Source organism: Protopterus annectens, chromosome 2.part1 (genome assembly GCF_019279795.1).
Source record: "Protopterus annectens isolate FY-2018-M chromosome 2.part1, PAN1.0, whole genome shotgun sequence".
Lineage (NCBI taxonomy): Eukaryota > Metazoa > Chordata > Ceratodontiformes > Protopteridae > Protopterus > Protopterus annectens.
In genome coordinates this window covers 776,313,455-776,331,909 of record NC_056729.1, presented here as the reverse complement: position 1 = coordinate 776,331,909, position 18,455 = coordinate 776,313,455, and the positions used below count along the sequence as shown (strand labels likewise).

Here is an 18,455-nt window from a genome sequence, read left to right as displayed (position 1 = left end):
CCCACACATGAATTGGTTCAGCAATATCCATATTTATGGAGACACGAAAAAAATGAAGTATTTGGGAGTATGGATTTAAAATGATTCTGGTGTGGCAGCTTGTGACGCCCCACCAATGGACCAGTAATCAAGGAGCCTTAATGCTGACGGATGGCACCAGTGGGAGACGTACACTGGGAGGATGACAGGTACATGCACAGTATTTCCAGATGCAGCTCTCTGTATCAAGTGCAATTTCCCTTAGCACACAGAGACCTCAATCAGTCTGGGGCTGGTTTCTCCCTCTTTCTCCAGATCCCCAGTATGACTCCCCACTGGCACAGCTATAGAGTTGAGATCTCAGCTGAATGGCCAAGCCAGGTGCATGTCTGGCCACGTAACATACACTAACACACACACACAAACTAACACACACACACACACACACACACACACTAACACACACACACACACACACACACACACACACACACACACACACACACACAAATACACACACACGGGAAAGGCTGTCATAGGTGTACTAGCTATGCCCCCCTTCTGCCCAGACTATAAGGTAGTTATCACTGCCACCAGACACTCATATCCCTTATCAGCTACTTTAAGGCCCTTAACAAAGGGTGTTCGATCTTACTGTGTTGAATGGTAGTTTGACCAAGAGCAAGGCTATTAGGAGTAGCCTACACAGTGTCACCAAATAAATATCTAAGTACTCTCAGAACTTAAATATTTCTACAAAGGTCAGGCACGATGAAAGGTTTAAATATATAAAAGAACAAGACAATATTAAATATATAGTTACGGTGACATCAGGGTTCAAAATTACAGGAAATATTTAAAACAACATTGCAGGACAATCTCAAATAAATGAAGAAAAAATATCTAAGCTAAGCTTTGCTATATTCCTGACTATATCTAAGAGAATTATACTGTTCCCTATACTTACAGCAAGGCAAATGTGTGGTGAATGGGTCTTCTGGTCAGGTCCAAGACAGACTACAGAATGCTCAGTCTCTCTTAGAGAGTTCTCAAATTAATATCTCAAATATTACTGCTGGGATTGCTTGCAGAATGACATAATTTATTATCTGACTCTATCCCAGGTGAAACCCCTCCACTGCTGGAATATGGGAGTATTTAGCATCTACCTGTGAAAAATACATAGACAAGGGCTTTTCCTCAGATCTTTGGCAAATGGTGGAAGTCATAAAACAATAAAACACTTCCAAGACAATACAGACAGCTCCTTAGTTTTAGACATTGTGTCTCCTTGCTGCACTGAAACTGAAAGACATCTTTTTTATGGCCTAGCCAAAAAGCAATTTAATTTTGGCTATTTGTCTGAAGTTTTGCAAGTTAATCTCCTGTATTCCAGTTCCTCCTGTTAGAATATATACATTTAAACAGTTACAATAGTGTATGTATATTTCTGTTCTATTCCAGTAGAGTACACTGTGGATACATTATAAACAGCACTTTGTAAAACACCTCTTCAGCACACGTCTGTAAAAACCATCTTATATGGCATACAGCTCTAATACAGTTGTAACACAAACATCTTTATATGAATCATGTTGATATTCACAAATGACATATAATTATTTACAAAATTCCAGACAGCTGTGCTGGCAGTATCTCCTTTGGTGACACAGCTAAAGATGTGGGAAGAGACCAAACAAAAGATAATACTAAAACTGAGAAAATGGAAGCTTTGTTATATGGATATGGATAATAAGATGCAAGCAATTAAAATGTTATTAGTCCCATTAGTCTTGCATACAGGCCACACATATTTTTATCAACCAGAGGAGAAGTTGTGGACAGCAATTAATAAAGAACTGAAGGACTTTATCTGGGAGAGGAAGACGGCAAGAATCATTAGGATAAGCTGATTCTTCTAGTAGAAGAGAGTGGCTAGGGATTACCCGATTTGAAGGGGTATTCCAGAGCTACACAGTTAAAGCTTCAATACACAGCATAAGAAGAAAACTATAATTCAAAGTGGAAAGAGATGATGATGAAATGGGGGGGGGGGGCTCAAGAAACAAGGACAGACTGGGATTTTGGATGCAGGCCTTTAAGGAGAATAGCAGTAATCATACAGAATATTATATGTATAAAGTAGCAGAAAGTATACTAAAAGCTAAGCCAACAGGGGAATGGAGAAAGAAAATTTTGCCGATAGGGATGACTGCAATTACGGATACAGACAATAGGCAAGAGGGGGCTGGAATTTATTGGAGAAAACTGGCAAAGGAACCAAGGTATTGGGAACAAATAACTAGAGAGGGAAAGATGATAGAATGGGAAGACACCAAGAATTTATCTGAACTGCAGGTTAGAGATTGCCTTCCCTATCAATGATTGATATCAGAGTAAAGGTAAAGAGAAAGTAGGGGGTCCTAAATGAATGACCAGCACTGGTGGAGTTTTTACTACAATCTAGAACAGAAGTTGTCATTAAAAAAGGAATAACTAGTAGAGCACATAGCATGACAACTGTAAGAATCAATCAGAAGAGGTTAGAAAGGATTGGGAAGAGAGACTGGAAAAGCAATTCACAAAGAAGCAATGTGAGGATATATGCAAGTCTCCCAAATATACAACAAAATCTGTAAGATTTAGGATTTTTGCTTGGAAATGTTTACACAGATATTTTTATACACCAAGCAGACTCCAGAGAATTTTTCCTCAGGTAGACAGAAAATGCTGGAAGTGTGGCGGGGAAGAAAGAGGTAACTGGGAACATATTTTTTGGGAAACTTCCTGCGGGATGCACTGTTGGAGATGCTGAGTGGGCAGACTGGTGTGATGAGGGAGATGATTTTTCTCAGCTATGATACAGAATCGGAATTGCCTAGACATGGTAAGGTATGCCAAAAAAAAACAATTACTACAAGATGGAAATCAAAATCTACACCAACTATACTAGAAGTAGTGAATATAGTAACAGAGATAAAACAACTGGAGTTGAGATCTTTAGAAAAAGATAGGAGCAAACTACATATGGAAACATGGGAATTGTGTGAACAATACATACAGGGGAGGAGAATGAGGTTTAAAAGAAGGCAGAACTTAAATGAGCTATGTAATGTTTGATTAAAAATGATTGGGTGGTAGATTATAAGTGATATACATTGTCTGCAACTTGGAGTGTGTCAGTATGGTTTGTGATGTAAAATACTTGCAACTAGGAGTGTCTCAGTGTGGTTTGTTTTCATTTATTTAAATGTAGGATTGCCTATGTCGCAAACGATAATTTAATAAAAATAAAATATGTACAAAAGCAACAGAACGAACCAGGCAGAATCCAGGCAAGAGGCAAAAGCACAAAAGTCAGTGCCGCTGTATAAACACAAAAGTCAGTAATGCTGTATAAAAGCACAACAGTCAATAATGCTGTAAGAAATCATTCATCATGGCAAGGAATCCAAGAACCACGCAAGAAGTCTTCAGATAATAAAAACAATCCACAGGTTTAATAAAAAACTGGTAAGCGCTTTCGCTGTAGAGCTTCTTCAGACCAAGCCAGTTTTTATTAAACCTGTGGATTGTTTTTATTATTTGTAGACTTCTGCCTGGTTCGTTCCGTTGCTTTTGTACATATTTTATTTTTGCCAGTTATTTTCTAGCAACGGAAGAGTTACCTCTTGGGCTGCTGGTTATAATTACTAATTTAATAAAAAATGTTTCTTGTTTAAAAAAAGGGACAGGAATTGAATAATTTGTGTAATGTTGCTTAGTCGTATGATATATAGCAATATATGTGAAGTATAATGTTTGTAAATGTGAAGTTGTTAATACAGTTTGCTTACTTTTTTATATAAATGTAAATCTGCCAATGTCGCAAATGATAATTCAATAAAGGTGTTTAAAAAAAGACAGTAAGGGAGAGAAAGACAATCAACCATTGGGTGGCCAGCACTCACTTGACATACCTGGCAATAAGCAAACTGCAGAAGGACGAATGTCAGGCAGATTACTCCATCATTTATGGGTACTAAAGATTACATCAGATCACAGAAAGTCGGTGTGAAGCCTTAGGATGATGTCAAGCTAAGATCTTGAACAGCTTAATGACAGATCCCAACAGCTGTCAAACACAAACCTATGAGACAATGAAGTCCAGAACAGACAGCAGTGAGTCTTCTCTGATTTGAGGGGGGCATAAAGTAGACACCCTGAAATTGAATTCAACCATTATGTCTTTAATGCAGGACTCAGGAGCTCATTCCACAAGTAAGCCGGTCTTTGTTGTGCTCTGAATGCTGAATATTGAGCATGTCAGCATCTCAATGCCAAGACCCAATTCCCAGGATGACTGTCCTGGGTCATTTCTCTGTTCCCTTCACAAACATCAGCTGGATGAGGATGAGACTAAACCCTTACTAACGAAGGGTGAGTATATAGCATTAAGGTGGAAAAAGATCATGACAATGATGAAGATGAGAGGAGAAAGCAACTATGGCTGATAGCTGATGTTTGAAACGCTCATCTTCTCTATTTGAACTGACCCTTCTGTAAATCCTTACAATGGTCATTCTCAAAGTCTGCTATCTTGTGTTAATAAGGTAAGTCTCTATCTTCTATCCCTTTTCCTTTGAATGACCAAGTTTTAGTGCCGACACACATGGTACTCCTATATGTTGTGTATCTCTTGTAGCTGATACAAACGGAACCTTCAGAGTGGTGACCCACACAAAACGTTTTTAGGTTTACAAATTTTAGACAGTGAATGTAGATGTTGTCCACTGGCATAAATTAAGATCAAGATTTGTACTGTGCAAGTGGCAGAAAATAACAAGGTATAGCAAGGGTTGATTGTGCCTTAATCCACAATTGATATGACACTGTTTGGTGGGGAGGAGGACATGCATGCCCCAATATGTGGAAGCTAGAAATTTGAAGAGTTGTGCAGTGCTGGGGATACAAGAACCTGAAACCTCAATAGTTACCCACTGCAGCAGGCCTTCAAAGTTACATTCTATGTCAATTTCCAATCAATTCTTTCTCTTATAGATATTTCTGTGGACAGCTTGTTTTCGAATCTTTGAATATTTTACTGTGTTGTTTATGTATTTATGTTGATTAACATTTATTTCTTTTAAATGTGCACAGTATTTAGATTTTAAAAATAAATATATGAAAAGAAATGAATCATATTTAGAGATTCATGTTAGCAACACAATACTTCTATAATATAATCTTAAAAAAATTCTTAACTTTGTGCTTCTTCTAGACATGTAGTCTACTTTTCTGGGGTGACCTGGGAACAATGTTTGGTTAAGTGACTTTTGTAGACTCACACAGCAGGTAAATGGAGACTATGTGAATCATACCCAAGACAGCTGCATGCTCTAGTTCCAATAGCACATATTCTTAAACCTCTGCACCAAACTCAACAAGAATCAAAGGCACTAGAAATTGGGAAATATGACATGCTTTAATTTAAACCAAATAAAGTAAACTCAAAAACTTGGCACTTTCGCCCCTACAATCTCCAGGGCTTCATCAGAGTTATCTAAAACATCATCACATAACATTTTCAATACCTAAAACCATTAACAGCAGCTTTCAGAATAATAAGCCCAATAAACTCAAAATTCCCCGTTTTAAAATGCCTTTAAAAACACACACATATGTTTGTTTAAAACAGTCTAAAAATTTCTATTATTTAAAATAATTTAAAACATCCTACTAAAAATTGTACTTTATTTAAATTTAAATTATTTGTGCTCACAGTTTTAATAAATCAATAAGTGAAAAGTGATCATTTACGCCTGGCTTGTACACAGCATTCAACCTCAACTGCCAGAGTATTTCTTTGCATTCCAACAGGCTCTCACAATCACACCCCTATCATTACATTCTATCAATAATGAAAAATAAAACCATTTTAAATTCAAACATATAACAGCTTGCCTAAAAAGGGCATTTTCTCCTTCTTGTATTTTATATCTCTAATGTGCTCACCTAGTCTACCCTTTAATCTTTTAATGGTTTTACCTACATTGTATGCTTGAAAAGTCATACAGGTGGCCAAATATATTATCACTTTTGTATTACAACTACAACTCCCAGGGCATGAAATACTGCATTCATAATTCGCTATCACCACAAAAGATCCATCATTGATAAATTTGCAACAGGCACTTTTTTGCATGTGCGAGGCAACTCTCCCCACTTGCACCTTGTTTATTCCATTAAAATAAACTTTTAAGACTGTTACCCTTACCATATACAAATTGCGGGATTTGACACACACTCCAAAATTTCTGTGGTACATACCAAGCTCCAATAATTTCTCAAAATTGATGTAATAATACTTGTGTTAAAACTGTCATGAACAAGCACTGCTCCATTCTTTCTAAAATCTACCTCAGCAACAACTTAGTGGGGTATCCAACTCGTACAATAGGTGCAAATTTATTCTACCTACTCATCTCTATTTCCTTTCTAATCTTATTCAATAACCTAGCTGGGTAACCCCTAGCTTTAAACATTCTCACCAAATGATGAACTTTCACTAAAAAAACATTGTCACTAATCAACCTAGAGAGTCGCACCATTTGTCCCTTAACCACACTCTTTTCTGGTAAAAGGGGTGGCAACTGTCAACATACAAACACAAACTTGAATATGTTTTCTTAAGAAAAATGTTCAATTCTAGGAGATTATTTTGCAAGTTCTTATATAAATATAAATCCAAATACTCAGAGTTGATACCTATTTTAAAAGTAAATTTTAAAAAGGACGCAATGTTGCTAAGATAACCAATAAGCAAAGGTACTTCAAGCTGGTCTCTATTCCAAAAAATCAGTATATCGTCCAGACATCTAAAATAAGACAATCTGTTCCATAAAATAGAATGAAAACACAAGCACAGGCATTACAGGGCTTGCAGACGGTTGATATTTTAACAGGAACATGTTCCGATGTAGTGTTTTTAAAATTTACAATTTGAGTAATTTTAATGTCAAAACAGATCATTATTTGTTGTTCAAGAGAGGTTTTTACTTTTATGTCTGCTTTCGGGACTGACATTGCTGAGGTGCTGACTGGTTTAAAGCTATATACTAGGCAGCTTAACCTGAAATTGTTTTTTAATAGTAGTACAGTTACAGACAAGGACTGTCGTTTGAAAAAGAAAAATGTATTTATCCCTCCCTCCAACAGTCTGGTGGCCCATTTTGAGCGGTTATATGAAAAGAAGCTAAGGAACAGTGTTGGTAAGAAAACTACACTAAAATACAATTTGCAACCCCAAGAAAGGACATGTTTAAAGGAACTGATTTCCAATAGACATTAGGATTATGAAGCCAGGCAGGGGGGGTGGTAATTATGAACCAGACTGATTACATATTGAAAATGTTTGACATTTTAAATGACAGTAACACATATTAAAGGGTGCCAAAAAACAAAATTAATACTGCATATACAAAGATTGACTACCTATTATTTGATATATATAGTCAAGACTTAATAGGTCATTCTGATTTTGAATATTTAACAGTGCAAAAACCTTTTATACTTGCAATTTTCAGTATTTTGAAAATTCACAAAAGTGAAGATGATCCACTGTTGAGGCCTACTGTCGCTGTGAAAGGGTCTAAAATGAACCACTGGCATCTTATGAAGACTTTTATTGTAAGCATATTGTAGTTCACAAACCACATATTTTGAGTGATCTGTTAGACACGCTCAAAAGTATGAACTACAAAGAGGAGTATATTTTTGTTACTATTGATGTTATCAACCTGTTTAGTGATTCCTCATGTGATAGATTTGGAATTTTTTTGTGAAACTTTGGACCAGGACCAGGCTTTTTCCAATATTAAAGTTAATTTACTGGTGGACTTGATGGATTTGGTGTTGAATAACAATTTTGTTCTTTCTGACGGTGAATTTTATCAGCAAATTTCAGGCATAGACATGGGTGCGAAAGACCATTTACACCAATCTGGTCTTAGCTGAATGGGAGAGGTTACATGTGTTTTCATCCCATTTTATGGAATGGATTATGTCTTATTTTTGACTTCTGGATGATGTACTGATTTTGTGGAAGGGGGACCAGCATGAAGTACCGATGTTTACTGATTATCTTAACAGCACCACACCTTTTTAAAATTTACTTTTAAAATTGGAACCTACTCTACCGAGTATTTGGATATATACTTGCACTTGCAAAGTGGTCTCCCAAAATTGAGCATATTTTATAAGAAAACATATTCCAAATTGTATTTGCATTTTGACAGTTGCACCCCCTTTTACCAGAAAAAGAGTGTGGCTAAGGGAAAAATGCTGCAACTGTCTAAGCTGATTACTAACAATGGTACTCTTTTACTGGAATGCTTGGGTCAAGCCCCGCCATTTGTATATTGTAAGGGTTAACAACCTTAAAAGTTTATTTGAACTCAATAAATAGGGTGCAAGTGGGAGAGGTGCCTCGCACATGCAAAAATGTGGTTGTTGCAGATTTACCAATCATGGATCTTATGTGGCAATAGCAAATTATGAACACAGTATTTCATGTCCGGGGCATTGTAATACGAAACTGATTGTACATTTGGCCAGCTGTATGACTTGTCAAGCATACTATGTAGGCAAAACCATTAGAAAATTACAGGATAGAATATGTGAGCATATCAGAGATATAAAAAACAAGAAAGAGAAAAGTGCCCTTTTTAGGTATGCTGATATATGTTCGAATTTTAACAGGTTTTTATTTTTTGTTATTGATAGGATGAAATATAATGATAGGAGTGGTGATTGCGACAGCCTGTTGGAATACAGGGAAAAGCTCTGGCAGTCAAGGCTGAATGCTATGGAAAAGCCAGGCATAAATGATCACTGCTCAGTTACTGGTTTATTAAAACTAGGAGTACAAATAATTTAAATGTAAATGAAATACAATTTATAGTAGGACGTTTTAAATGATTTTAAATTCTAGAAGTTGTTAGACCATTTTAAACAAATATGTATGTGTTTTAATGGTATTTTCAAAAAGAGAATTTTGTGTTCATTAGACTTGTTTGCTAATAAGCTGCTGTTAATGGCTTATGTATTTAAAAGTTTAAGTGATGATGTTTTAGGTAACAATGAAGCCCTGAAGATTGTAGGAGTGAAAGTGCTAGGTTTTTGCCTGTACTTTATTTTGTTTAAATTAAAACATGTAAAATTTCCTGGTTTCTAGTGCCTTTCGTTCTTGTATTTGTTGAACTGTCAATCCTTGACTTTGTCAGGTATATTGGTTACTCTGCACCAAACTGCCAAGTTAAAAGTTTTCCATCACCACTGCACAGGCTACTAATGATCAGAGGTTCTAATTATAAAGTCAGGTTGCTTATTATTCAACAGATACCCTTATGCTTACCTGCAGTAAATTCTCTTCTTCACAGAGATGCTTGTCAACTTTCTTATACAAGTTATCAAGTCCTTTCTTTACTTCTTTGCCTGGATATTCCTTAATTACTTTACGGAGCTCTTGTTTATTGTAAGCTAACTGATAGCTTACTTCTTCTTCCCGTACACCCTGTGCCACTCGAGCCTCAATTCCTTCAAAGAATTGCTGCAAATATAATCAGAACTTGTTAGTGAAAAGAGTTTGTAACAGAGAATGTAGTACAGCCAGCCACACACTTGAATATTTCAGGTTATAACACTGGATTCTCAGTACTGAAACACGGTTTAAAAAAAAACAGTGTCATTGGCATAACACAGGGAGTGACAATGAATCAGTTCACATTCATAATATAGTTCTGTTTTGATGGGAAAGGAGTTGCACATTTTCATCAAACAAATACCTTCCTGTCAGCTTATTAAATTACTTCCTATCCATAAATTATCAAACCGAAATAATTTGTTTCATCTGTTGGTTTGTGTTATTTATTTTACTTATTTAGTTCCACTTGTTAACTAGGACAGTACCACCGGGTTCAGACAGACCCTTTCTGTGAAGACCCAGGGAGAAAAACTCCAAATTCAAAACAGTAATACAAAAGTTTAAGTCAAACATCGTATATACACAACATTAATAACATTAACATTAAAACAGACTTTATACACAAGTATAATTTCATACGACCTATATAAAAATTGGAATAATTATAAACTCTCAATGAACACAACAGAGATTTACAAGTGTCAATGAAACATTCAATGTAACTGCACCACTCATATTTACAAACTAAGATTCCTGCACTATGCAGCAAACTTCAAGTCACCTGTCAATGGTCAGTGTTATGTTAACAGTGTTAAGCAGTAACGGCAAAGTTACCATTAAAAAGTAAAGGCACGTATCTGGAAAAACTCTCAATTTCAAGTAGTACAACCTAGAAAATAAACTACTAAACCATGGAGGTTAAAAAAACAGAAAACATTCAGAATTTTGAGAGCATGTTTACAAATTCTGCAAATAATCACAATCAGCATTATTACACAAGGTGCTATGCAGTGTTCTCATAAACATTCATAAAAATAACAAAGAACTAATGCTGCTTCTGCTTAGAGGGCAGTTTCATGCTCAAACAGCAGAAATGCCCTTACTGATGGATAATTAAAAAATGACAAAAGTTACACTTATGAAGTGCTCCAAGAAATTACCATAATGTACAACTGTTATCAAAACACTGAAAAGATAGCTGCATTAAAATTTTGTCTTCCACTTGTTTAAGTTGGACTTGCCCATAGCAGTACATCTTCAAATTCCTCACTGCTGCAGTAGCCTTTAGGCTACAAGGCTTGTTCCCCACCTAGGAAACAACAACCTAGCAAAGTACAGTTGCGTACCTAACCATAAGTATTCACTGTTGCAGTCATTACACTTGGGTTATCCTGCTGACAGGCTACCCGCAGTCAGCCTGAATTCCAAAGTCCTGGTCCGGTGTCGGTTGCTGTCGCCTCTTCCCTGACATCAGAGCGCCAGGGGTATAAAAGATGCAGCCAACACCATTTTCTTCAGTTTTTCTTGCCCCATATGTCAGGTGCCCCAAAAGGGTAGGCTATAAAAACACAGCTAATAAAAGCATGCACTAACATACACAATACCTTCATCTACAAGCAAATACACCACATATGTTGTATAGGACAAACAAGTACAGATAAGTCCCAGCAAAGAAGAGGGCATGGTGGGTGGGTAACCTGGACTGCAACAGTGAATACACTCAAACATCTACATTTATGGTAGGTACACAACTGTACTATGTTCATCGTGTTTCACTGTTGCAGTCATTACACTTGGGTTGAATCCCAAAGCTGAGATAGAGTGGCTGGGTCTAAATAGCATTAGGAGCGGCTATAAGGCCCTGCAGAACTGCAGTGGCAAAGCCTGCTCTGGATTTAGAGTAAAGAGGTAAGTGGTAGTGCTTGGTAAAAGTGTGCACTGAAGTCCAAGTTGCAGCCTCCAAAATATCCTTGGTTGGTACTCCTCTGAGGAAGGCTGCTGCCCTGGTAGAATGTGGTCTAATGCCCTTAGGCACTGATTTACCATGTTGTGAATAGCAGAAATGAATGCAGTGTCCTATCCATTTTGAAATAGTTTGCTTTGAGATAGCCTTTCCTTGTGATCCTGCAGCATATGCCACTAAAAGCTGCTCAGTCTTTCTGAAAACTTTAGTTTTGTCCAAGTAGAAGCATAGCTGTCTGTGTATGTCCAAAGAATGCAGAAGTCTCTCCCCTTTATTCTGTGGGTTTGGATAAAAAGTAGGCAAATGAATGGTTTGGTTAAGAGCCACACTGGACACTACCTTAGGCATAAATGCTGGGTTTGTCCTTAGAGAAACCCTGTCCGGATGAAGATAATAAAAAGTTACACAGCCATTAAGGCCTGTAACTCTGAGACTCTTCTTGCTGAAGTTATTGCTAGGAGCAGAGCTGTTTTCCATGATAAGAATTTTATCTCAGCTGTATTGGCTGGCTCAAAAGGAGGCAGTGTGAGTTTTTCCAAGACAAAATTGAGGTCCCATGCAAGTATTGGTGCTCTCCTTGGAGGTCTTATGTTTTTGGCCCCCCTGAGGAACTGCCTAAGCAATGGATGTGAAAAAAATGGTGGTTCTGTATTGTAATGAGCTGAAATGGCAGAGGCATGGATCTTAATTGATGAGAAGGATAGGCCTTTGTCCAGCATCTCAGTCAGATATTGTAAAATCTGAGGAATATCTGGTATAAGCATGTCAATTCCTTGCGCCTGGTTCCAAGCACAGAATCTCTTCCATTTTTCTGCATAAGATTTCCTGGTGCTGGGCCTCCTGGCCTCCAAAATAACACCCATAACCGCTTTAGAGAGAGGTGTATTCTGAATGGTTACACTATCCGCAATGCAGCTAGATTTAGGGTTCTGAGTTGGCTGTGCAGGATCTGATTGTTTTGTTGGGTCAGCAAATGAGGAATTTGAGGCAATGTCCAGGCTGGGCCTTGAGACATGCTCCTTAGGACTGGGTACCAGTGTTGGCGTGGCCAATCTGGGGCAATTAGTATAATTTCTGGCTTCTCTTGTCTGACCTTTAGGAGTAACTTTGGGAGGAGAGGCAGTGGAGGAAAGGCATACACTGTAAGGTTGTTCCAGCTGAATGACAAGGCATCCACTTTCCATGCTTGTTTGTGATAAGTCCTTGTGCAGAATCTCTGAAGTTGGCAGTTGTGAGGGGAGGCAAAAAGATCCATGTCTGGGCATCCCCATTTCCTTGTTATCATGCTGAAGATTTGTGGATCTAGTTTCCACTTGTGAGGATCCATGAGGTTTCTGCTTAGTTCGTCTGCCAGAGCATTTGTTTTTTCTGGCAGGAATTGTGCTTGCAGGTGTACTTGGTAGGTCAATGCTGTGTTCCACAAAATCATGGCTTGTCTGCAGAGGGGGTAGGAATGTGTGCCCCCCTGCTTGTTTATGTCCATCTTTATCAGCAGCTGTCCTGGATGAAGTAGGTCCTTGAAGGCTGTCAGGGCATTCTGAACAGCTAGCATCTCTTTTTGATTGATATGAAGATGCATCTGGCTTGCGGACCATGTGCCCTGAATACATTTTCCTGCCATATGGGCCCCCCAGGCATAATCTGATGCATCCATTGTTAGTGTCTGCCTGGCTGTGGGTAAAGTGAATGGCTGTCCCTTGTTGTGGTGACAGGCCTGTGCCCACCATCGAAACTCCTGTTGCAGGCAGGGAATGAGGGTAATTAATGTTTCCAGGCTGTGGCAATGTTGAGTCCAAACACTTTTTAGATACCATTGTAGTTTCCTCATATGCAGTCTGGCATATGGAATTAGCAAGATGCAGGATGCCATGAAGCCCAAAGCCTGCAGAATTTTTCTTGCAGATAACTGGGTCTTTGTTGCCAACCTTTTGAAGTAAGAAGTCAGTTGCCTTTGTTTGTCTGGCGTGAGATAAGCCATCTGGGCAGTTGTATTTAAGCTTGCACCCAGGAATATTATCTCGAGAGGGTACTAGTTTTTATTTATTTTCGTTTACTGTGTACCCTAGGCAAATTAGTAATCTTTTTACAAACGCCAGATGCTTTAGTAGAATGTCTTTGTTCTCTGCTTGAATAAGGCAGTCGTCCAAGTAAGGATATATTTGAATTCTTTTGTCTACAAAATGCAATTACTGGTGCCAGGCATTTTGTGAAGACCCTGGGCACAGTAGATAAGCCAAAGGGCAGTGCAGAGAATTGGTAGTGCACTGAGCCAGCTATGAATCTGAGGTATCTTCTGCAAGACTGTCTGATTGTGACATGCAGGTATGCCTCTTTTAGGTCCAAAGTTACGAGCCAAGCCTTCTTGCCCAGCATGGGCAGTAGCTGCTGCAGAGTCAACATTTTGAATTTTGGAACGTCCAGAAATGTGTTTAGAATAGACAGGTCCAGTAGTGGTCTCCAGGCTTTGTTCTTTCTGGACACCAAGAAAAGTCTCGAGTAAAATCCTTGTCCTTGCTCTTGTTGTGGTACTTGCTGAATGGCCCTCATGTCCACGAGGGATGAAACATGCTTTTGTGCCTCTGCCCATTGATTGTGTGGCAGGTCTGGCATGCCTTTTGCCCTTGGCAGGGTGTGAAAGTGAAACCTGTAGCCCTGAGACACTATGTTCAAGACCCATTTGTCCTGGGTAATCATGTACCAATTTGGTGAAAAAGGTGCTAGTTTTCCTCCTAAGGGGGCTGCCAAAAGATAAGTGCTTGTTTCTGGCAGAGGAAAGTCATTGGGACTGTTTCCTGTATGGTTGTGATTTGTCTTCTCCACTTTTGGAGGTAGAAGCACCCCATTGTTTAGACCTGTATGAGCCTTGGGGCTGGGATCCGCCTCTGGGGCATCTGTATCTGCCTCTTTGTGGCCTGTCTGACACTGGAAAGGACCAATTCTTTGTAGGCCAGTTTCTGCTAAATCTGGGTGGCTGTACCTGTAGGAAATCCTTATCTGTCTGCGTTGATTTCGCTTTATCCTCCATTTTCTTCAACTCCTCTTCTGCCTTAACACCAAACAAAGTACCATGCTGTAATAGAGCATCCAATAATTTTGCTTTGACATGTACAAACCAAGTAAAAACGAATAAACCAAAGAAAATGTACACACTGCAGGCAACCTTGGGACCGGCAAGCAGGCTTAAAGGCAGGAAGCACAAACCAAATCTCCTTTAACGCAATATTTTATTTTTCAACAGTAAAGCGTTTTCGCCGTAACCAATGTCACAGCTTCATCAGAAGGAAAACAGTTAACTAAGCAAGCAATCATAATTATAGAAAACAAACAGGAAATGACAAACATCAATTTCCTGCACTCTACAATTAATTAACCCTATTATCTAAAAAATAGGAATAAAAAATTGTGAAACATGGGCATAAATACAATTAAAATATATAAATAATGTAAATAAAAATGCCCAATAAAAACACTCATAATGAATACAAAGCCAACAACTAAATATGTTAAACAACATTGATATACTCAAAAATGTATAGATAAATACCCAAACAGTCACCTCAAATAACTCTTTAGTTTTAAAATGCAGGATATATTACAATTTTCATTCAGACCAGGTGGTCTGAATGCATCCAGATTCAACTGCCAAGCTAATTCTAAATTTTCTAGCAAAATTGAAGATGGACCTCCCCGAATTGATGGAACTACCTGATCAATGCCCATAAAACTAAAATTATGGCCAGGATTGATATTTACATGCTTGGCTAAGGCATTTTCCAAAAGGGTTTTTTTTATTGCGTAAATGTGTTGGTACACCCTCTCCTTTAATTTACGACTAGTCATTCCAATGTAAAAACATGGACAGCAATTACACTGGGCAAGATATACGACCGATTTTGAATCACAAGAAATCTTATAATGGATTGGGTACTTGACATTCCTTATCTTAAAAGAACTGCCTAATGTCATAAACCTACACATATTGCAAAAGCCACATTTGAAAGACCCCTTAAGTCTGGTAAAATCTGAAATATTAGAATTAATCTGTAATAATTCCTTAAGGTTACTTCCTCTTTTGTAAATGACATAAGGGCGTATTCCCAACTTCTCAATCAAGTTGGGAGAATTAATTACCAAAGGCCAATTCTTTAAGATAGAAGTCCAGATGTCAGAGGAATTTAAAGTATATTGGGTAATAAAACTTAAAGAAAAATTCCTCCTTGGCTCCGATCTGCTACCTGTTACATCATGAAAAACAAATTCGTCATTTACAGGTGACAAAACAGAGCTTTCTTGGTCCAATAAGGGTTTATAAAAGCCTCTTAATCGTTTTATATCAACCTCTAATATAAGGTCATTAACTAGTGCAACTGGGTAACCTCGGTTCAAAAATAATGATCAAGCAGATTCTGTTCCTTTAACCAAGCATGCCTTCTAATGACAGAACCATTAACAGCGGCCCTGCAAGAGGCCTCCAGTGAATCAAAACTACATTGCAAAGTATGCTTTCCCACTTGTTCAGCTGCATGCAATAAATCCTGCATTTCCTTGTTATCAGACATTCAGAACACTGTTTCTGTTAAGCAGTGACATAAATATTGCTGATATTTAAGCATATGAAACTGACAATTTAAAGCCCTTACAGCCAAGGCAGCAGAAGTGTAAACTTTTTTCCCCCATCTGTCCAGTGCCCTAGAATCCCTATCAGAGGGGACAGTTTTTTTTTGCAGTGGAAGCACTGACACCTTTGGGACCCTGAGATATAGTTTCTGGGTCAGCAGCAGGGTTTTTATATAGAGATTTATGACAGTCCGGAACCCTGTAGTATCTGTCTGGCTTAGCAGGTGCAGGGGGTAAAGAGTCAGGAGACAGGCCGGACTCTGAAAATACATCATCTACAATGTCTAGAACAGGTGGAATAGCAAGAGGTCTGTGCTGAGGTAGTAAAAGAAAGTCTCTGAGCCTTTTCTTAGATTCTGAGTAATCTTGGCTCTCCCAGTGAAAATGCTCCCTCATGGTATGCAGGGTTTCCCCAAAAGAATAATCCTCAGGAGGAGAGGCTGAAGGAATAGATTCTTCAGCACCAGAATCCTCATAGGGAGGAAAAAAGTATCCCAGTTCAGAAGAGGAGTCAGAGGAAACTGAAACCTGATCAGAAGAGTCATATTCTGTCTCTTGCCTAGGCCTCTTATCAGGAGGGGGGTGGGAACCCCTGATCGATGTAATTAGGTATTCGGCCATTTTAAGCATCTGTTTCTTAGGCATGGAAGTCTGTCCAGGAGAATGCTGTACTTGTTTCTTTGTCTTTAGAGCTGTTTTAGTCTTTGAAGCTGAGGAAGGCTTGACATATAATTGTGTAGGTCTGAAAACACCCTCAGAAGCTGATGCCTGCTCAGCGGCTCCGGACCCATCTGAGGGAATAGTTTCCGAGAGTCCAATACCTTGAGTATCCAGAGGCCTAGTTGGCTCCACGTGGGAGTCGGAAGCGGCCTGTGGCTCTGAGGTAGCAGGCGTCAGGGGCTGCGAAAGCACCTCACTGAGAACCGGCGACTGGCCTAGCGGGGGCCTCATCGTCAGTTTTGGACCTCGGATGCTGTCCTTTTCCTTGCGCTTTTTATAAACTCCGGTCATTGGCTGTTCTGACGGCATTATATAATTAAACCTTCGGCCAAAGTAATGAAAGGCAAAATCGTACTGATGCTTAATAGTGCGTTGGTTAAATCTAGCACAAAACTGACAGCTAGCAACGTCGTGATCAGGGCCTAGGCAAGGAATACAGTAAGAATGAAAATCCTTATGAGGTATTTGCTTCCTACAAGAAATACAGTTGTTAACTTTTTCTGACATCGGTCTGGAGCAAGAAAAAAGTTTCCCCAATGGGGTACTTGGCTTTAATGAAGACTTCGGATCTGAAATTCGATTTTGAAAATCTCAGGAGTCGGCCGATCGGCACTTGTGAACTGCTTTTGCTTCAGGCACCGCGTGGCAAGAAAGACTGAAGAAAATGGCGTCAGCTGCATCTTTTATACCCCTGGCGCACTGACGTCAAGGAAGAGGTGACAGCAACCGACGCCAGACCAGGACTTTGGAATTCAGGCCGACTGCGGGTAGCCTGCCAGCAGGATAACCCAAGAGTAATGACTGCAACAGTGAAACACGATGAACATGTGCATCTAGTCTGCCCCGTCTTTACCCATTAAACTCTCAGATCTAGACCTCAGGGGTGAAAGGCCAAAAGGCCAAGGACCCAAAGAAAGAAAGAACGAAAGCAGGCACACTGGCTGATCACCCCTGAAGTAATGGAACAGCCAAGAACACAGGGACAGGTGGGGGAAGGTTGAACCAGACAGAAACAGACAACAGAGATCTATCATTATGTTCAATATGTAACTTTTGTATCCAATGTTGTGCTTTCTGTTTAGATTCAACCTGTGGGTCAGATTCCTCAGCCACGTAACACCCTAGGGAGGTCTCATGAAGGGATACTGCATAATACGGTGAAACCAAATAAAGCCCTAGATCAGGATTGGATATCCAACTTGTAATGTGGCACAAAAGTGTCATGACCCAGCAAAGTTGCAGCTGCACAGATGTCACCCAAAGCAGTTCTGGTGAAAAAGACTAGAGAAGTATCGAAAGCTCTGGTGGAATAACTTTTGGGTTTGAAAACTAATGACTTTCCCTTTGACCATAACCAAAGGAAATACAATCAAAAAGCCATTTGGACAAAGTAACCTTAGAAACAGGAGCATCCACCCAAGACACAGAAAATGTGACAAAACAACTGATTAGATTTTTTAAAGGACCTTGTTCGATCCATACAGAACCTCAATTGCATATGAACATCAAAGCAATGCAGAAGATATTCACCCGTTAGAAATTTCAGGGAAAAAAATGTCAAAAGAATGGACTGGCTCAAATTATTTTCTGATGCCACTTTAGGCAAAAAGGAAGGGTCTGTTCTGAGAGCCACTCTGTCTCAATGGAAAACCAGATAAGAAGGGACAGCACAGACAGCCTACAACTCTGACACACACTTGGCAGAAGTAATGG

At 38.9% G+C, this 18,455-nt stretch overlaps 1 protein-coding gene across 1 annotated transcript in view; it reads right to left on the bottom strand.

Annotated features, from left to right (window-relative positions):
• Positions 1 to 18,455, bottom strand: part of EXOC1 (exocyst complex component 1) — a 1,123,278-nt gene that overhangs the window by 45,738 nt on the left and 1,059,085 nt on the right. The window contains exon 18 of the mRNA XM_044062479.1: positions 9,374 to 9,568. Within this exon, the coding sequence (XP_043918414.1) occupies positions 9,374 to 9,568 (195 nt within the window). The remainder of the gene's footprint in view (positions 1 to 9,373; positions 9,569 to 18,455) is intronic.